This window comes from Neolamprologus multifasciatus, chromosome 4 (genome assembly GCF_963576455.1).
Source record: "Neolamprologus multifasciatus chromosome 4, fNeoMul1.2, whole genome shotgun sequence".
NCBI lineage: Eukaryota > Metazoa > Chordata > Actinopteri > Cichliformes > Cichlidae > Neolamprologus > Neolamprologus multifasciatus.
Window position 1 is genome coordinate 20,175,084 of NC_140442.1, and position 22,279 is coordinate 20,197,362.

Sequence of the window (22,279 nt, forward strand, 5' to 3'; positions counted from 1 at the left end):
CACCCTGATGTTATCTTACACTCCTCTGTTTGTGAATTCACTGAACAATAAATAAAGTTGTTCTTTTTTTCAGCTATATCAGCATCTATATCGTTGCTCCCATCTAAATTTATATTGGCTCTTACTACGAGCAGTTTTTTGGTACAGGTTCTGGCATGAAGTGCAAACTTTGCAACTGTAAGTACAGACTACGTACAGAGTACGTGCTGTTAGTTCAGCAGGGCGTGTCAATATGACACGCCCTGCTGAACTAACAGTTAGAAATAAACAGATAGGCATTAGATATAATATGTATCTTATGCAACTATTATGTTATATTACTTATGTAACTGAATTAATGCTCCTGATACCTTACTCAAAAACTGTTTTGGAAGTTAGGGGAACATTGGGTAACATCTCTCTAAACTGTAACCTTCATTTTGCTTTGGACAGTAAAGGCAGACATGCTGGGCAAACCACAGTTACATGTCAAAATAAGGTTTTTTTTCTTCTTCTTCTTCTATAGCTGAATAATATCAGAGTAACCAGTGTACAAAAATCAGAGTTGCTTAACAGAACACCAGATCCTGTGACCATATGAAAGGCCATGTGCTCAAAGAACAAATTGTTCCTTCCACTGTGACAGTCAGTCAACAGAAACCTCCAGGTGACCAGCAGCTCAATGCTACATCACTGCTGGTGCTGCTACTATTCTCACATCTGTATCTAACATCCGAGAAGCCTGGAGTGGATGTTTAAAAAAGCAAACAAAAGTAAATCATATCTAAAAATGGATCATGCTGAAGAAAAACAGACCAAAATAAAGTTACTGTTCACGGTCAAGACTATAAATAAAAACTACACAAACTTCCCCAGCTGGTTTGAACTCTCGAATTTAGCATTTTATCAGTATTTTGTTTTTTGAAGCTAGAAATGATCAAAGCTGCCAAAACAAAGTTATGCATCCACAGAATGGAAAAGACCAAAGCTATTTTTGCACCAATACTCACCAATGAAGTGAAAACCTGAGCAGAGAGAGACATTGCATTCCATCTTTAGAGAAATATGATCAATATGGACATCTAGTCTAAACTTAGCATCCCTAAAGAATAAAAGTAAGACTGTACTTTAAAAGTATTACAGTTAATATTTATTGCAAAAGAGAAAACAGTGACAGTAATATACTGAATTAGCCAGTATATTACTGATTATTAACATTCCCCTTTAAGCAGAGTGCAGTATTCATTACAATCATGATGTAAAATCAGTAAACTCAAAAATGACATGAATTGACAATTTATTTTGGATATTTAGAGTGAATTACACAATCCACATATTCTTTTTCAGTCATTCTGTTGTGCATTTGCTGCTGTGCTTGTGATCATTGTCCTGTTTATGTCCTAATTAGAGTCAACCTTTAGCTGTCAGTCATGTGTCCTCACAAGAATCCTTACAATCGAGTTTATGGTCAACGCCCATTTCATCACACCTCCACTACCGTGCTTCACAGTTGAAATGAAGTGTTTGCACTGATATGCTGCACTTGATTTTCTCTAAATATGCCGCTTTGCATGTACAAACATCTCCAGTTTCCTCTCATGTTTCCCAAAGAAATTTCTCCAGAAGTCTTGCAGTTTGTTCAGATACAACTTTACAAGCCTTAGGACTTTTGGCAACGTTTCCAAACAAGCCAAAATTGTTCAATCTCTAACTGTCCTGTCATGAGCTTCAACATTTAAAATGCTAACTGAGGCCTGTAGAGTCTGAGATGTAGCTTTTGGGGTTTTTTACAATTTCTCTGAGCGTTCCACAGTCTGACCTTGTGGTTAATTTGCTGGGACATTCACTTCTGGGAAGATTGTGTTAACAGACAACTGAATGCACTAGACTGGCACACTGTGAAAATTATGCCTTTATAGAGGTGCTCACACTTGCTGATTATCAGTTAATGATGTGCACTTAATTATCACCATCTGGCTGCTAGTTAATTCTTTATACAGCTTCTTATGGAAGCAGTAAGGTTTTACTGTTTTTCACAGAATGCCACAGAATCCTGTGACTACTTTCTTTTTCTTATACCAGTAAATTTAAATTACAATATTTCAGTGAGGACAAATAAAGTCAAACAGTGTTTATTTACAGTGATTTATATTTTTCATTATTGCTCTGTTCTGAGATCTGTGAAGAAGATAAAAGACCATCAGTACCGAACAAAGCAGGGATCAGGTACAATAGATGTGAATAAGTCAGTCACAATATTAGAAGGACAAAAATGGGTTGCAAAACAGCTTGCATGTGCACAGCAACTTTTAGCAGGCTAAAACAATTTAAACATTATGCTCTATATGAGACTCGCCTATTAGACATAGAAAGCTGATCTGTTAGAACTGGGGCTGATATCGACTTTGTAGTTGCCTAAATGAACTCTAGAAGGCAGACCAAAAGCCTTAAATATTTTTTCTGATTCTGGTGCTACAACAACCGAGTATTAAGTCTTTTATGTTAGAAGAAAAATTCCACTTGAGTGTGAACAATTTATAGTATAAACTGTTAGCAAACTTTTAGCAAAAGATGAAAATGATTAACCTCCTTGCTGCAAAGGGAAGTATTATTTACAGATGTGTTGAGATAAACAGATGTGTTGAGATATTTGATGTTGAGCCAGCAGTCAGGAATGCTTTCTGCACTGCACACAAAAACTCTCAGTGAAAGCCTCAGTATCACCTTTTTTTCTCTTACTGGACTTGATTTACATGTATCTCTGATTGGCTGGTGTATGTTCAAGATGGAGACACTGCTCCCTGCTGATTGGCTGGGAGCAAAAGGGGGCAGGCAATGTGTGTAAATAAATGAGCAGTGTAGCCTCACAGGCAGACTCACATGCCAACCACTTCCCTCTTCATCATTGCCATCAAAACACCTTCCAGGCTAAGGATCCACAGCCAAAGAGGAGAAGAATAGAGGGGTGAAAAAAGGCAAATTCTTCCTGTTACACGAAGAAGCACGTCAAGATGTCTATTGAAGTGAAAGAGAAGACAGAGGTGCGTCTGGTGTTTTTGGGAGCAGGTGGAGTGGGAAAGACAGCCCTTATCCAACGTTTCCTGAAAGATACCTTTGAGCCAAAGCATCAGCGTACAGTGGAGGAGCTCCACAGGAAAGAATATGAGGTGGGGGGTGTCAAAGTCACTATCAACATCATGGACACCAGTGGCAGCTACTCCTTCCCTGCCATGCGCAGGCTCTCCATCCAGAACAGTGATGCCTTCGCTCTGGTCTACGCTGTGGATGACCCTGACTCTCTGGAGGCAGTCAAGAGTCTGCGGGATGAGATCCTAGAGATCAAAGAGGACAAGTACACACCGATTGTGGTGATAGGGAACAAGATTGACCGTAACAATGAGCGACAGGTGTCCAGCGAGGACGTGGAGTCCACTGTGGAGTTGGACTGGAACCACAGCTTCTTGGAGTCTTCAGCCAAAGACAACATCAATGTCCTGGAAGCTTTCAGGGAGCTGCTCCAGAAGGCCAATCTTCCTAGTTGTCTCAGTCCAGCACTGTGCCGGAGGCGGGAAACCTTCCCCAAAGACAGCAACAAACGACCTCCTATGAACAAAACCAATAGCTGCCTCCTCTCATAGCGATATTGAGATGCACAAAGGACAAAGGGAGACTGGGAGGCAGAAAACTGTTGTAAATAGATTGAAACATTTACAAAGTTCCTTGTTGGCAAGGGTCAGATTTAGACAGAAGCAAAACAAGAAATGCTGTTATACATCTTAAGCTTCATGTGAGACACTGAGTCAGTAAAATATTTGTCCATCAGTCTTGTAAGCATTGCAGTTACAGAGGCACTGACAGCACAGAGATGCTGCAGCGAGGACCGACATGTGATGATGTAAACAAATACGACCTTAAAGACAGTGTGGAATGTGGCTGAGCTCGAAAATACTTATTGTGAATGTTAAAAATGTAAGGTATGGTGACAGTGCAGAGCTCATTTTACATACAAATATATGATAATGTTTGATTTGGGGCCTTTATGTTTCTGCTGTTAAAAAAAAAGTGCAATAACTGTGAAACCATATAAATGCAAAAGTGTTTTTGTGTCTGCATATGTCAGTTTTATGAATCAAGTGAACAACTGAGGACAAATTTAAACTTTTTTTCTTGTGAATGCTTGTGCAACCTGTTGTACAGCTCTTAGAAGATTGTTTGCAAAACCGCTAACATTTAAATACACAGAGCACATTCACTGCTGGTTCTCTCTACTTTGATGTTTATTTATGAGTGAGTTTGTTTGTCTTAAAGAATAGCTGACAGAAGTGCATTGCAAATCTGAGCATAAAGGTTTTTTTTGTTTTTCTTTTCTTATTAATGTCGTATTTTCTATTTATTGTGACACCACAAAGAGCCACAAAGGCATGTTCGATGTATTTATTCAGCGCTTATTTCAAGTTAAATAAAAGATTTGAATTTAATCCTGTCTATCCCGACTATTTTATCTTGTTTACTGCTGTGACTTTGTTATTTGACAGAGCAGCAGAGCAGACAAACAGGAACGGTATGAAAGTTACTGTATAACTACGGGAAGTTTTCACAGTCATAAGTGAAAAGTTATGAATCTAAAAAAAGCAAAAAAAATTAAAGTCTAACACCTGAAAATAGGTGACCATTAAATAAATAAAACAACTTTATTTTGTATGTCCTTAAAAAGATTCACACTGCACAGACCTCCTATACTGTTTCTCTTATAATAAGAATTCAAATCAATTCAACATCAATCCATCAATTTTCTTCTGCTGTCCTGATTCAGGGTCTGGGTCTCTTTATTCCAACCAAACTGGTGGGGTGAGACTGTCTAGTCTGTTGGCCCAGTTATCATAGGGCTAATGGTGCAGAGACATCCACTGCCACTCACATTCACACCTACAGAAACTTTGACCTAACATGCAAATTTTAGTACTGTAGGAGGAAAGCCCAGTTGCCCAGACACTACTTCCTGTTGCACGCTTCAATGCATTTGTGGCAAAACTTACAAACTATACCTCACTTCTAGAGAATGGGGCTGGTCTAACCAGATCTGTAAAGGTTTTTTTCATTTGTTTTTTTGTTTTTATAAGACGGAAATGTGAAAAAACTGCTGAATCACCCAACTGACATGGCTTACAGTTTGTTCCTAAGACCCTAGAAAAGTTATGTTGGTACTGAGTGGATTAAATAAACTAATAGGATTGCTTGGTTGGTCTTTAACACAATCTCAACAGCACAAGCTCTGTTTTGTGCTGCATTGCCCTCTGGTGGTGCACTTGGTGATGTGTGCATTGTTTGATGACTTCACTTTATTAGGTACACATTGTGAGTACTGGTTTGTAACCAGTGGCGCAGATTCAACAAGGTGGTGGAAACATTCCTCTGAGACATGACAACATCACATAGTTGCTGCAGGTTTCCCATAGGTGATCTATTGGATTGAGCTCTGGTGACTGTGGAGGTCATTTGAATACAGGGAAGTCTAAGGAGCTTGGAAAGAAAAGCGTCTGGACTTCTTTGAGTTGCTTGAAGACGTTTCACCTCTCATCCGAGAAGATTCTTCAGATGGTGGAAAGTCCCAGATTTAAACCCAGTGGGAGTTTCCCCAGAAAGAGGGACAAAGGACCCCCTGATGATCCTCTACCTAATCACATGAGCCAAGGTGTGAAAGCGGGTGTGGGTCACACCTTGGCTCATGTGATTAGGTAGAGGATCATCAGGGGGTCCTTTGTCCCTCTTTGGGGGGAAACTCCCACTGGGTTTAAATCTGGGACTCTCCACCATTTGACCTTAGAACTGAAGAAGCTTCTCGGATGAGAGGTGAAACGTCTTCAAGCAACTCAAAGAAGTCCAGACGTTTTTCTTTCCAAGCTCCTTTGACTACGATGACCTGGATGACTGAGAACCTTCACAGACATGAATACAGGGAACCTATTGTCATGTGCAAGAACCAGTTTGAGATCATGATAGTTTTATAACAAAGTCTGTTTTCCTGTTGGAAGCATCTGTCAGAAGATGGGCGCACAGTGCACACAGGTAGGCGGTGGCGTTTCAACTATGCCGAAATATGGCAAGAAACCTTTACACCCCCATGAACTGTGCCAAATCTAGCCTTATTTCATAACTGAAAGGATGGCACTAGTGTGGTCTTCTGCTCCTGTAGTCCATCTGCTTCAAGGTTTGACATGTTGCACGCTCAGTGATGCCCTTATGCACACCTTTGTTGTAATTAGTAGTTCTTTTTGTTACTGTTCCCTTCCTATCAGCTCGAGGCAGCTCGAGGCAGCTCGAGGCAGTCTGGCCATTTTCCTCTGACGTGTGGCATTAAGGTATTTTGCACCCAGAGAACTGCAGCTTGCTGGATATTTGATGTTTCTTGGACCATTCTTTGTAAAGTCAAGAGATGCTGCACAGGAAAATCTCACACCAGCCCGTTGAACATAAAAACCTATTCTTAACCCTGTTCAAACTTCAGCAGGTCATCTTGGGAGACCACTGACTATGTCTCCAAAACCTCCTAAAGTGCAAAATAAAATCCAGTTACTAATTTTATTATCTGAAGTAAAATTAGTTACTGAGATTAAATCTGGATGAGTAATGTCTCACATGTTTGGTTTAGCTGGATTTTGTGTCTACTGTGTATACTGAAACATGCAACAAAAGTTGATAAAGAGGTTTTCATTCCAACCAAACTGGTGGGGTGAGACTAAAATCTGATCTACTACTTCAAGAAATTCACATGATGATTTGACTAAAGAACTTACTCCAGGTGGTTCTCTATCTAATTCTCCACTCTTAACAATGGCAGCAATGACAGGACAAAGTTGCCTAATAAAGCATGATGAAGTATCATGGCTATTTAATGTTTACTTTTCATGTTCTCTAAAAGAACTTCATACACATTGTTAGCATTTCCTGACTGTTAAAAGGCAACACAGGCTTAGAGAAAGAGACAAAAAGGTGCACTTCCTTTTTCCAAAAATGCTCAGATAAGGTACATTGTTTCCTCAGAATGAGACAAGGAAGTGATCTGTAATTATCACATCTTTAGTTCCTCTTAGTGCCTTGTTTAAACTCACAGCTGCCTTCAGCTGCTCCACTGAGATTCACAAACCCATCTTTCTCAGCACATGGACGAAGACCCGGGAGGGGGGACCCCTGCCTTTTAAAACTCAGGTGCGATTTAAACCTCTTTACTTAGGTTGCTGGCAGAGCACAGGGCTCAGCTGTAGATAAGGCTTAAGGAAATGCAAACTACTCAGATAAGATTACTGCTACTGTAGCAACAAGTAGAAAAGTCTGATTTGTGAGTATGACCTCTGAAATCCCTACACTGCTTGGCAAAGTGTTTGTCTCTGCTCCTAGACTTGGTCCAAGCTCCTCAGTGCTGTTTACATACCTGAGAAGTTTTGAACAAGTATAGGATCTCTGACATCCACATCAGGTGTTTTTAAGGAAGTGGTAAGACCTCATGGCAACTGCATACTGGATCTTTATGCTAACATTTGAATCACAGTGCATGTTAAAAGTAAATGAAAGCCTTCTCATAAAGCTGTATTCAATTTTACATTTGTCTCTGCAAGATCTTTTTAGCAGGATTCATTAAATATCCAAACAGAATACATATAAAAACCCAGAAAAGCAAAGAGAAATCTGGTTCTTTGTAGCCAAAAAGTACAAATGGAACAAAATGTTAGCTTTTCCTTGCTGAAATAGAACATTTGGACTGCAAATCTATCTGCAATCTTTAAATCTCTCTGATTCTGACAGATCAGTTTCTTTTATTACATATTAGTTGAATTCAAAACTAAGGCCCACAAACCAAACCTGGTACTTCTTAAATTTTAATCCAGTCCCCATATCCTGTTTTTCCAATAAATTTTGTTAAGCATCACAACTCACAACCTATAAAACTAAACAGACATTTGCATCTCTACAGCATCAGTAAACTAGCTGCTATGGAACAAAAAGGAAATTCTGTGACTATTTTGGTTTTCAGAGAATCCAGTTTGATTTCTGAATCCACATCCTTCTTTGGAAACAGTCCTGGACCACAAAGGCTTCAGAGAGGTTCTGAAGTGAAAGTGATGGAGCTGTAAAGGGTATTGATAATGCCATATAGTACAAACAGTCTACATAATGTTCATAGTCAGGCAGTATGTCAAGAACACAGCTAAAGATTGATTTTCTTTTTCATTAGAACTTATGTTTAATGGATCACCATTGTGTTAACTGATGTCAAATTCAGGCTTGTGACTTTATAAGCTATGTGGTAGCCTTTAAGCAGAAATGTAATATGGATGCAATTATTTAGTTTGAGTGTTATAGCATGTGTTATAAAGCTAATAAGCGTTTTTTGTGTTTTTGTTTTTTTGATTGATGCAGCACAAATTATATGTGATTTTCATTACATTGTGCAGCCTTTAGAGAAACAGAACAGACTCAAATAATATAGAATGTGTATAGATAGATAGTAGTTTAAGGTGCACATGTTTTGCAAAGGGAGTTATTCAATAACTTTTTTTTACCCCCCACAAAAGTGGCAGATGCTGTGGATTTATTAATAATAAAATTCCTTATTTGGTAGAGATGAGGCAGAACCAGAGGCAATGGTTTTTTTAATTTCACAAACAGTGACAAACACAGTACAGTCTGACAGAAAGGTGGGGTTGGGATGGGGAGGGGTTCAGGGAAACAGTAAATACAGAGGATTTCTGAAACACGCTGTGGACAGAAATTTGAGCTGACATGGCAATGGCATTTTTACCCAACTCTGTGCACAAGAGTGCCCAACCTTATCAAATAACATCCAGCATCTATAGCAAACCTAAATGATAAGATAAAACGAGCACAGGTGTACAGTACTGCTGTATGGAAGACATTCTCGAAGTATTAGGGTGTGCGCACACAACAGTAAAACACCTTCATAAGCACAAGAGCAAATAATTGTGCATTGGCTTCTAAAGTAGATTTCCCTGAGCAAAAGGCTCAAACAGCATAGAAAATAAAGTCATTTTCACTCAAGCTTCATTCTGAAGTTTTCTCAGAGGCCATAGTCACTTGGAGACTAACATCAGAACTGTGCTGCTGTGTTGCAAATCATCTTAAAAATTAGAAGGCAAAACAAATGCACAAACAGGGGACACCTTACAAAGATGTCAGTATGTTGCAAAACTGTCTATCCAAGTCAAGGCTTCAATATAGGCCATCTAAAGTAGGTAGCACAAATTATCTGTACTTTTAATTACACATAGAGAACAATATTCACCTTCATCAAAGGCGTTCAACCAAACCATCGCAGCTCCCTGCATCAGTTGGCAATAGTGTGGTGCACACCTCTCTTTAGCTATGTCATATGTAGTGCATTGTCACAATCAGGTAATAGTTAACGGCATTTCAGTCGATTAATAAAGCGAGAATATGATAAAGGCTCATTTCACCCACAGCAGCTTGCAGCGGTGGTATGAAGCCATTCGCTCTTAACTTCCTGCTGAGAGTGCAATACAACGAAAGTGAGTGACATTTTAACCTGTGGTGACGACATTCAAAAACATTTTTATTTCCCCAAATATTTCCACAGAAGATGCAAAGAAAAGCTGCATAAAAATTATCATTTGAGAACTACAGTTTGTATACTTGTTCTTACTCATTAGATGAAACATGCCTCGTTCAGTGCAAAGAAATCAGTGCCTGAGCAGCCCTGATCACAAGACCTGGCAAGGTGTTGGTTAGTAAAGCCAACAAATTCTTGCCAGCTCTTCTCCTTTGCAGATTAAGCTCAGTCACTAGATAGAAGGTACTGTTAGAGTATGACAAAATAATACCAATACAAAGCATCTTTTGTTCAAGTGAAATGAATGACAGCAGCGAGACGTGCCTTAAAAAACTGAAACAGGTCTTGTTTTTTTATGATATCCACGACACGCCCAAAAACGTATCAGTTTTTAACAAGTGAAATATTTTTTAATAACTTCTGGTAAGAAGATAAATAACTTTGGGCAATTTATAGAATCTCTTCAAATGACTTCCATTGCTTTTTTTTAACATGTATAACACAGGAAATTATGACTTGCTCTCTATCACTGACAACCTCTGATGCCACTCTAGTCATCCACAGTGATGTTGCGGAACAAGTAAGCCATGGACTCGCCATTGTGGATCCTGCGGATAGCCTCAGCTAATATCATGCTGACATCCACAGTTTTGATCTTTGGACACTGCAGCTTCTGTACTTCATGGGGAACTGTGTTGGTCACCACAACCTGAGGACCCACAGTAAACACAGACATTTTATACTATGAATATTTTCTTTTGTAATATTAGTTTGACATGTAATTAACAGAGCTGCTTTAAAATGACTTGAAACGCAAGTATCCAAACATGGGCATGCACTTGAAAAAAAAAGAAAAAGGGGGGGTGTAAGTTTTACTTTAAAAAAAGGGACAAGTCGGTAAAGACATAAATTGGACACAAAACATAATTAAACACTTAAGCAATATTGCCATTGACTCAGGTCTGTTACTCAGATCTCAGTTTTGTGAAAGAAAGATGTCCCAAGTTCAAAAAGAGGACAAAAGAATACTTGTACAATGAATAGAAGATCACAGGTATAGCGTTTCCTAGTTGCCATCCCTGACTTTTCTCTCTTTCTTCTTTGTGCAATCAATCAGAAAAGTGCAAGAGGCACAGGATCAATATTCTGATTCTGTTGTTTGAATAACTTATTTCTATAATTCTTAATAACTGAGCACTGCAGCAGTTTAGGAAACAGCCCCACACTTGATCATGATCCAAACACTTGAATCTTGACTCTGTAGGATAATTTAGTGGCTCTGTTATGCTGACAGAGACATGGCTTGTACCCACTTGTCTCTTTTTCTACCCTGATAAGAATGATTGTTTTTTTCATCCATATGATACGAGGAGTAACTGAACAATTTGACAAGTATGAAAATGATGTGAATAATAAGCTGTGGTTTTCACACTTACCAGACATCGACCCAGATGAACACAATTCAGATTTTGACTAATGTGTTAGACGGCACTGGAATTATTAAAGCTTTTCTGGTAGTACTACAACACTTTGCTACAGGATGGCTATAGTAGAGTAGCTAGAGCAAGTCATTAGAGGGTTGCTGACTCCAGTCTGCACACCAAAGCATTAATGGGAAAGATACTGAAGCCTGAGGTGCATTCATTGGAGTGCAACTGTGTATGAATATTAAATATAAAGTATGAATGAGTGCATGAGGCATGTATGTATTAAGGGCTTAGGGTAGAAAAGCACCAACTACCAGTCCTTTCACCAGTATGTGGCTCAAGATTAAAGAGACTAACAGATCAATTAATAATTAATAGATCTCAGACCTCACTTGTTTGTTTTTAATAAGTCATAAATGTAGAGTAAACTGCAACTATTGTTTTCTAGATAGTTCAGAGGAAGTGAAAATGAAAACTTCTATTCAGCAGATCATGAAACTCCTTACACAGTACAGGGGAAAAATGCCCACCACGAGGAAGCATCTCATTTTACACTCTGTTTACAATGAACAAATGATAGCCTGTGAAAAAAAAGACCTTTTACCACTTCTCCTTCAGCTTGTGTGACAGTTTCGTTCAAATACATGAATAACCCGTTCTCGCGTGGGTGGGGGGATCAGTCCTCACCTCATCAATGGCTGATTCCTCTATGAGACGTGGCGCGTCAGCAGAAAGTAAACCATGTGTAGCCATAATATAAATTTTATAGGCTCCTCTCTCTTTCAGGATCTCGGCAGCAGCGACAAAGTCTCCTACATCATCTATGATGTCATCCTGTCAGAAAAAAAAAATACAATCTGTAGTTAAAACTGCATCTCCCTTTTTCTTTGTGTTTTTTTTCCCTATGATTATTGGTGATATACTTGCGGCACTGCTCACAAGCAGTGTAATGATATACAAAATATACAAAAAAAAGATTAGGAAGTGTCAAAACTCTCACATTGCTCATTGTTCAGAAAGATAACTGGATCATATTTACCATTAGAATTAACTTCCTGCTTTTTGACTGTACACAAAGAACAAATATTGATCAAACAAAAAAAAAAAAAGAAGTTAAAACTTTGTTCTCGTTTTAAAAACAAAGAAGGGATAGCGTTTGTACCTTAAGCGCTGGGTACCAAATGATTCAGGAGAAAGACCGAAAGATCCATTACACCCCTACTAATCACACTCAAAGACTGAATTTGATCATCTTGTTGGATATTTTACTTGATTCTAGGGCTGTTCATATAACGATATATATCGGATGACGATATAAAAACATCTATCGTTTCATTTTACGCTATCGTTTGTTTTGTGGTGTCGCAAAATAAACTGTTTACAGTAATATTTTTTTCATCGTTTTGATGGTCATTGTAGTGGCTATATTAATTTCTTAAAGTTCTCTCTTTCTCTCTCTCTCTCTCTCTCTTTGTGTGTTGTCATTAGTAACAACGACGGTAAAACCATCGCATGTCCGCTTGTTTTTTTTCCACAAACCTTTCACAATAAAGCTCAAGATCATGTTGAGACTTTTCAAAATAAACCGAATCACATGAAAGAGTATGCAGTGTTTACGGATGGGAAGCAAAAAAGAGTCGCCAGGTGCTAAAAAAAAAACAAAAAAAAAACCTTAGACTCAAACGTTAGAACAGGCTTTTCCCCGCAGCATGCCGTGTAATAAATACTCAAAGAAAACGGCGGCCGTTACAACTTATGTCTAAAAATATATCGTTTCATGCATCTGTTAAAACACTCGACTGCCGGAGATTCACAGAATTTAAAGAAAATGTTACATTTGTGTGATTTATATCGTTATCGGGACGATAGATGTCTTATATCGGGATATGAGATTTTGGTCATATCGCACAGCCCTACTTGATTCTATTATTATTAGATTTGTTTGTTTTTTGTAATGTCAGTTTTCCCATTTTTTGGCTTGGATTAGATCTTTTCACATCCTTTAAAACAGAATTTGATAACTTACAACGAATAAGGAAAAATAAAAAAACAAAAATATGTAGCAGAAGATGAAGAGCATACGTAACCAAGTAAAGTAAGGACAGTGCAAAACCAGAATTGCAAAAACACTTGGTGCAGTATGCACTGGATAAATAGACACACTTAAAGGAAGTAACTGGCAGACAGTAAGCATATCACACTTCAAAAAGAACTAGCCAACCATTGTAAAGAAAGCTGTAGTGTTGCATTGGTAGATTTATCAAGAAAGAGGGCTGAATGATCAGCTAAAGTTAGCCACGGAAGCTAATGGAAATGATAACTAAGGAAGGAGCAGCAGAAATGACCTACCACGATGATGGCAATCCTTCCTCCCACATCTCCAACCACAGTAATGGGAGGTTTCTCTTTGGCCATCATTACTGAAAATGAAAAGAACAGTTTGCCCATGAGAGCACTTCCAGGAAGTTATGCGTACAGTTTCTCACTTAATCAAAAATAAATCTCAGTAGATTGGGTAAAATGGGTTGAGAAAATTGTTTTGCGATTTAAGCTCATTTTCACTCCAAATCATTGTTTTTTCCATTGCATGATGTGAATGATTCGTAGAAATGCTGCATTCAATTTAAATTTCAAATGCAATTGATTACACTTTCCCTCCATTCTACCCCTCCTACCCCTAAAAGATTAAACTCAGATGGCAAACATAGTACAAAACATGCCATGCAAAGATCAAATGGCCTAAGGGTTTTCTGCCCAGGATACCCAATCAGAAGACAATGTATGCAACCGCCTTGACACATGTTAGGTTGCCAGGCTGTGGCAGGCATGTGGCAGCACTCTGTATATGAATCAAATAAGCACCACACAGTCTTATTTCACATGGGTCAACAGTGGCAAGCACCGATGAGGGTTTCTTCATACACACTTGCCAGTGTTCTGGGATCAGTCTTCAGTGGAACATCAGTGCTGCCAGTAACTACTTTTACATGCACGCCATAATTTTCCACCCTTTAAAAAACATACAGTGACTTGGATATAATTTATTTCTATTAAGAAAAGCTCTGATTATCATCAACACTGTCACTGCATCAGTGCTGACGTCCACTATAACACTTCTGGTCTCACATGATATCATATCACATATTGCTATGTGTTAATAAAACATGAAAGTGCTTCATCTTGTGGCAGATCTTATCATGTCTCTAATTCTCAACAGATGCATTAAAAATGATCCTCAGATAAGGATTGATGCAGTGTACTTAAAGTGGAGAACCATCAGTAACACTGACATGTAACCCAAATCAAAAACAGCTGTTTTCTGATTACAGGTATGCATGTAAATGCAGTCATTTAGAGGCTTTTGAGGAAACAATCAACTGATAAACAATCAGCCAGCCAAGCCGATTGTGCAGGAAAAGTATAAAGCAGCAGAGAAAGGAGGAGGCATGCCTTGCAGAACATTTTGCTGAATACCGTGAGTCCCACAGCATCAGAAAACCTGGGAGTGTCACATTCAGTCTTTTATCGCTATCAACCAAAAACAGCAAGAGCCATGTTGTTAGCGGTACACACACTTAAAATACATTGTCTCGACAGTTTGTTGATGTGCTACAACATTGTCCCGAAAAATGTCTGCTCAGAGGTTTCTGAAATTAATTTCAGATGTCTAAAACGTATCGATACTTTGAGTTATCTGTAGAAAATGTTAAATCAACAGGTTGGCATGCCCAACCTGTCCAAACGGCCTAACAGAGTTAAAGCTTTGCATCACATTAAATATGCCACCCATCAGATCAGCCAGTAACCCATATACAGGAAGTCTGGACCGGTTCTTCATGTAAAGGGTCAGTGGCTCTGAGCCTATGGGTATTACATAGTCTTGGAAATGATTTGAGCGAAAGGAGATGGGGTACATCCTGGTTTTTGCTTTGCCCCTGCTAAACTGCTTCAATAAAATATCCTGAATTCAGAAGTCTAAATTTCAGACATTTCTGTTTTAACTCTTTACGTAATCTTGTGAATAAGCAATAAATCTTTTAATACTTCTTACATGTTACCCTCAGGCCTTAGAATTAACAGATCCCTGGGACCTATATTCTTTTCCTGGCCACCAACGTACAACCTAGCAAAATTACCAAGAGCAAGCATCACAAGAGGAGAGCTGCCATTAACCAGTGTGGCTGACAAATGGTACTTAACCTACAAGGCTACTCAGCCAAGCAGGATAGACACTGGGAGGACCACCAGCTCAAGAACCAAGGTCTGCATTATCTGTTGGGAGCATTGCTTGGAATCAAAAACATGGTCCCTTTAAAAGAAAAGCTGGTCCAGACCTGTAGGAGTAACTGACCGATCCAACACTATTCACTAATAAAATAGGTTATCTGATCCAGCATATTAAAACTACTACGATTATGCTATATGCTATAATTCACTAACCGTCCCATTCACAACATCTTTTGTTCCCGTCGCTGGATGTTAGATTTCAAATGCATGCATTACTGTTTCATGACGTGCAGTTATGACCAAATGTTAATCAAGTTTTTAAGGGCGGGTTTTTTATGGGTGCACAATGTGTTGATTGGCAAGATGAGTCCAGATGTTCAACTACAAAATAAAAACAGAAAGAATGTTTGGTATGGTTCTGGTTTGATTTATGGATTTGGAGTTTAAAAAATAAAATAAAGTAAAATAAAAATCAGAACACAACAACAAAAAAAAAAAAAGAGGGTTTTGACCATCTTGTAGAACTAGCTGTCTGGAGTCACAGAAATGTGGCATAATACAAACAGTATATCGAAACTGATATTAACTGGTCTTTTAATTCATTTGAGCACTAATCATCCACTTTGTTTTTACCAACCTGAATCCAGACTGTATTTTCACAAGATGCAACACAAACCCTTTGTCTACACATGCAAATTGAGGAACCATTTGAAGAGGAATCATTTCATAGTCAGATGTAAATTAATTTTACGGTCGTACTTGGAAGTTCTATGCCAGGGAACGGAGCTTGTTGTTTGCCTGCTATTGTCAACAAATAAACACCACGTTAAACACAAATGCACAAATATTTGACACGACACAACACATGACGCCAGGACTTGAAAAATCCTCTGCTTGGCCTGACGGGAATTTAAAAAGCGACACAACAAATCAGACTGATTCTAATAAGAAAAAAATAAGGATGAAGCCATTTGTGAGTTACAGTTCCAAAAGAGGATTTTTTAAGTCAAGGTTAAAAGCACAACGCTGTTGGTTTTTTGTTGTTTTTTTTAAACTAAATAATCAACTAAATATTGGACACAAATTTGGAGTCATTTGCCAACGACACACTCATTCGACATTACTTCAGATTCAGAGTTAGCACTATAAAAGCTTCACCCAGTCACATGTATTCGCACCCAAAAAAAAAAAAAAAAAAGTAAAATTAACGTGGCAAGAAACAAGCAGAAGACTACGCTTTTATGATTGCGTTGTAGTTTACACTTTGTAAGTTAGGAACTGCAGCTTGCCGATGCAGCATGAGTCAAAGTAGCTCATCTGTAGAAACGAAATCATGCACTAACAAAAAATAAAAAACAAAAATCAGTTACTTGCAGTATGGCTGATGGTATGAGTGAGAAACGGCAGAATCGTCAGCTCAAAACAGGTTAGCATGAGTAAGAGCTGTATTTTGTCTGTTTTCCCACAGAAGACATTTTAAACTGCTACAGTAGCTAAAACACAGGTGAACTCTACCATGACTGCATCCCACTGACTTTGATGCTGTTGTGCATGTTAGCTAATTGTCATAGCTTCCTGTGACGCTTAAGCCATCATTAATAAACTCATCAATCCACCTGTGCTTTTTCTGCTTCTAAATGTCTGCTGTGCAAAGGTCTGTTAAATTATAAATACAATGAAGTGCTAACATTAAAAATTCAGACAACTGAAGAGTTAAACTAGGAGAAAATTCTGAAAGAAACAATAAACAATGCAAATCATTAGTGCTGGTAATAACTATGGAGCACTTAAGCTACAAGAAAAATTATAAAAATTAAACATAAATGCTTTTCATATGGGTTTTCTTACAAGGAAGCTCCAGGCCTGTGTGTCCTGTTGTGTTGCGTACACATGGTGGGGAGTGTCTTCCATCAGCCATGTCAGACTCTGAACACTGAGCCTCGCCGTGGATCACAGCCAGACCGAGACGCAGTCTTTCTGCATAGGATTGAGCCCTATAAAATAGTAATAATAATAATTAACAATTAGTCAATAACTTTATTATTACCAGTAACAACATGTATATATATGCACGTTAGTTATACAAAAGTATCTAAATATGCATGCATAGAATAGGACAGAAATTATTTTTGCAACATATATCTCTTGTATAGATTATCAGAAATTATCAGTGGTGTATTGCATCAGTTACCTTTTAGCTGCAGCAGGGGACTTTGCCACAATGATGGCATTTCTGTAATCAGGGATCTGGCAATAAAGAGTGAAAACAGTTTTATTAGACTTATTGATGGAGTTCTGGACGGAGTGATCCACAGGTCACTAGAATACACACAGCAGAGATCTGACAGGGATCATTACCTCTTCTTGAATGTACTGAATCAAAAAAGGGGAGGCACGCAAGTTGTCCACGGGAAAGCTGAAGAAGCCCTGGATCTCCTTCTGATGCAAGTCCATGGTGATGATGTGTGTTAATCCTTCAGAGTAAAAGACATCAAATAATCAAACTCAAATAAAGATTCTTTGAACAAATCACAGATTGAGGTTTTCTTTTTTGCTATTTTTACCTGCTTTGGCTAACATGGAAGCTAACAACTTGCACACTATTGAGCCCCTTTTTCTCATCTTGCACTGCTTGCTGTAGGGGAAGTAAGGAATAACTCCAATGATGTTCTTTGCACAAGAGGTCTTGAGGGCATAAGCCATGACAAGCAGCTCCATGATGGCTGTGTTCACATCCCTGATTGTAAAAAAAAAAAAAAAAAAAAAAAGATCAGATGACTCTGTTTGGTGATAATCTAATAACCTTCTTAAATGTTTGGCACATCCTACTATACTCACCGTGGTATGGTCTGGATAATGAAGATGGTCTGTCCACGAACAGATTCTTTTACATCCACTCTAGTCTCTGAACAGAGAAAATACTTCACCAATACTTTTTAATACACATTTGTTGTTTATTTGAGCAACAGAACACGGGATGTTGTACATTTACGTCTCATGACCTAAAAACTGATGAAATCTTGTAGCTCTATTACATGAACAATGTGCTATTTTTGATGGATTCCATTAATTTCTGCAACAGTCATGTCATATTAATATCCATGCCCTACTCCACAGCAATCCTGTGGCAACAACTTTTAATGCGACTATCAGGAAAGCTCTGCTTTCCTTAATGAAACAGACAGTGGTACAGATACTGATAATCTGAGCTAAAATGTCCTAGATCAATTTCTTCAATGACCATTCATACTACACCAAAACTAGTAAATAATTGATAAACACATCAATAACATAAAAGTTCCTAATTTTCCACTATCTACTATAGAAATGTGGTTTAATGGGACTACTGCAGGAATAAAATAGGAAGTTTTCTGTTAATTAGCAAAGGCTTTCTATTTTATAACAACAGGACAGCCTGTTTGTGAATAACCAGAACTCTTCCTGTAATTTTACACATTATATTCTAACAATTTAACAGTACACGACAAACAGTCGTGCTGACAGATTTCTTTCTTTACAACAGCAGCATTTCTTTATCTTATAGAAAAATTCACCATGTTATTGAAACTACATGTATTGTTCTTATATTAAGATATGTCAGGTATTATATAAGCTTAATTAAACTTCTTTACACTGACAGTAAGCAGTTTTGCTTGTTCAGATTCAAGGTCAAACTGGGCTGTAGTGTCCCATGATATAAAATGAGTTTGGCATCCCTGATCTAGAGGATACTTCTATTTATATAGCACCAAATCACAACAACAGTTGCCTTGGGGTGCTTTATATTGTAAGATAAAGACCCTACAAGAATACAAAGGAAAGTCCAACAATCAGAAGAGCCCCTAGGAGCAAGCACTTGGCGACAGTGATCATTGGGAGTGAGGTATTAAAATAAGAGGGGAAAAGTCATGGACAAGCTGTTTATAAAGTCCACTTCTGGTGAGAAATCAGCTTATCAAGCAGAACAAATTGAAACACCAAGTCTGAACTTACACCTGTCCCTAAAAATTGCACTTACATTATACATTTAATAAAAAGGAAAAATTCTAATACCAATCTGAAACTGACCATTTCGAAACAACAAATAGTCATAAAAATATCAACCACAGTAACTTTAGCACACAATCTCTAACTACCCTCACCTACTTGTGTATCAGATCACAAGCCTACATATCAGATAAAACCTGACCAGAAACATTTGGAATAAAATTGCATATAAAGTCATAACACCCTGCTCACCTCTGTTAGACTCCTGGAAGACCACAGACTTCCCCAGCTCCACACCCAGACGCCTGTGAAACATGAGCACAACATGGCAACCTAATGGTCATCTGCCAGCTGCAGTTTCAACACACAATATCAGGCTTTCCCCACACGACTAATTCATTCATCCACGCATTACAGACCACACTCACTATGCATGGTAAAGTGTCAGCAGTGAAGTTTTTCCACAATTATCACCGACCAACAACCTAAAGAAGCACTATTAGTGGCATTAAACATTAACTAGCAGTCAGTCTTAACATTAACGGTTCAAAGCATTACTTACTCTGTTATTTTCTTGGCTAATTCTGTGCATGCTGCAGAGGAGTTTGCAGAAAATACTCGATAAGCACTTTTAGCGACATTCATTCTGGTGTTTAACTTGACAGGCACGGTCAACAGCTCAACCTTATTCTTTCTAATCACTTAGTTTCTTGTCCTTTTTTTCTCAGACGTAGTCGTTAGCTTGCTCGCTAGCTGACTCAAATTAGCCTGCTAGGGGAGCGGATGTACCCAGAATGACCGTCAGAGTGCTGCACAAAGTTAGCTAAAACATAGCTGTAAAATAAGCATTGCTTATTTTGGCTTGTCAAATTATTGTCGCAGTTTTCGCCGGAAGACTACTGACACCTGCCTCTCTCAGGTAGCAATGTAGCTTATAATGTTAACTACGGAATCCCCGTCGGGTCAGTCTTAACCGCGGATCAAAAAACATAAGTTCAGTTGTACTGAATGTCAGACGGCGGTTTTCTTTAGGGATACTAATAATCTGGTAATAATTTGGTTAACCAAGAGATTACATTTATTAAGCAATAGTTTAATAGCACACAGAAAATATTCTGTTAAAAAAGTAATTTATTCAGAGCCAAAATATAGTTGAGCAAAATGTGAACATAGTCAAGTGACTAGATGAACTCGTCATTTCATATTATTGCATATTGTCTATGTAAGATTATATTTTTCAGTTGTTTTTTCTTAAATAAACACTTAACTGTTTTGGCAGGCCAAGTAGGTTAAAGCTTTAAAAAAATTTTAATTCATTAGTTCAATTATTTACTGTATTACGGTCAAAGTAGCATAAAATATATGTACTCCAGCAAATTTACAAACTTTCTAATTGAAATAATAATAATTCATATTATTTTATTTTCATATACTACAGGTTTTTTAATTTTGATTAATATATGATAGATGAAATATGTTGTTGTCATAGATTAATCATAGTGCGATTGTCAGTCAGTTAAGATGAGATGACCATATTTTACTGCCCAAACTAATTTCACCGCGAGATAGCGAACTGTGTGAAAGAAAGAAAAAAGAAAATAAAGACACTATAAAGCGTTATTACCACAACTGTCCAGTAGATGCCACTAACGCTGTACTGACTGCAGTTACAGCAGTTATTCTTTTGGATGATAATATTATTGTTTTCTTAAGAGAGTGGGTTAAAGGTTTGTGAACAAGGGTCTGAATTTACTGTGGGTGTGAACATCACTAGAGATTCAAGGAGTCATGAAGTGTTTACAGAGGTATGTGGATTTGTCTACATAAACCTGTAAAAATAAAGTTTTTTGATCCCAAAGTTTATCCACAATAATACTCTGATGGCTTCTTGTACACCTTACAACCATGAAGGGATGCAATATCTTGTATACCACTGGTTTAATGTGATGGTTATACTTACTGTTATAACTTGTAAGACAGTGGTGGCAAGGCAGCCATGGTCGTGCTGATCTTTGGAAAATGTAAAGGAGCAAATGTAAAGCCCTGACTGTACACTTACATGAGGCCGACGAGTAGCCTACACGGTTAGGATCGTGCGCATATTCATGATCTTGACGAGCCAGCTTGAAGGTCACATGCCTGCATTATAATGAGCTTCACACATGAACTGATGGTGCATGTGTAACGGCCTGGGCTCTATAGCTCCTCTTCATACCCCCCCCCCCCCCCCCCCCCCCCCCGTCTCCAATCAGCATGCACACCTGTGGCTCATCATCTCATCACCGGAAGCATCACTCTGCAGTCTCTCTGACAAACCGTTCTGCTTGAAGCACTTAACCCATCACCTTGTTGTCTACCTGCCCAGCTCAGGCCACTTGCTCTGATTGCCTTCAGTTCCATTCTGTTGCCTGCCCAGCTCACTGCGTGTCAAGTTGTGTCCTGTGTGCTCTGCTTTTGATCACGAAACCCAGATCTCATTGTAATGTTTCTCACTGCACGCCTTAGGAGCAATAATTCCCCGTCTCCCGTGTTACACTATCCACCTGTTCATTTCCCCTGTTTAATTGGCACTGCCTCTGCAGACGGGGTAAGGGAGAGCTATTTTGAATGGTTGGTTATGATACATCTACCTTAAGTCTACTTTTTTTTTCACCAACTTGAATGGCATACTATCAACTCTGTCAATGTTTAACGCAGAGTTGTACATTGTACCTCCCCTTGTAAGACAGTTGATATTACCTAAGTCACAGTGTCTGGTCTTGTGTTTGCTCTCCTCCCACATTTACCTCCCAGATTCCAGGCTACCTGGGTCCTGGTTGGCCAATTCATTATGAAACAGCAATAACAACTTACTCAAGCTTTTTTTTTTAACACATGGAAGCGATATATCCTTATACTGATAACACCAACCACAGCAAAGCTACACGTTTGCTTTTGAAGGAAGAGAATGAAAAAGTTAAAGCACAAAACACCTTATTATTATTAATATTATTATTATGATTTTTATCTATGTATTTATTTTTTCATTTACATAAAGGGAGCTTGTGAGAAATTCAATATCATTCCAGGTTATTCT

At 38.3% G+C, this 22,279-nt stretch overlaps 2 protein-coding genes across 5 annotated transcripts; one reads left to right on the forward strand and one right to left on the reverse strand.

Moving 5' to 3' along the window:
• Positions 1-2,843: 2,843 nt before the first annotated feature.
• LOC146520347 (ras-related protein Rap-2a-like) lies at positions 2,844-5,048 on the forward strand. The gene has a single exon (XM_085156687.1). The coding sequence runs from the start codon at positions 2,991-2,993 to the stop codon at positions 3,615-3,617; it is 627 nt and encodes a 208-aa protein (XP_085012813.1). The 5' UTR covers positions 2,844-2,990; the 3' UTR covers positions 3,618-5,048.
• Positions 5,049-8,541: 3,493 nt separating this feature from the next.
• Positions 8,542-21,391, reverse strand: LOC146520348 (phosphoribosyl pyrophosphate synthase-associated protein 1). Of its 4 annotated transcripts, none has more exons than XM_085156684.1 (11): positions 21,263-21,391; positions 19,456-19,508; positions 18,055-18,121; positions 17,781-17,953; positions 17,575-17,690; positions 17,408-17,463; positions 17,065-17,210; positions 15,976-16,017; positions 13,339-13,409; positions 11,677-11,823; positions 8,542-10,271 (listed from the first exon to the last, which is right to left on the reverse strand). In XM_085156684.1, coding segments are annotated over exons 1-11 (1,032 nt in total). In that variant the 5' UTR covers positions 21,265-21,391; the 3' UTR covers positions 8,542-10,112. The 4 variants fall into 4 exon arrangements, with proteins under 4 accessions (XP_085012810.1, XP_085012812.1, XP_085012808.1 ...); XM_085156686.1 differs by having other exon boundaries at positions 21,164-21,368; XM_085156682.1 differs by lacking the exon at positions 21,263-21,391 and adding an exon at positions 19,766-20,160.
• Positions 21,392-22,279: the final 888 nt, after the last annotated feature.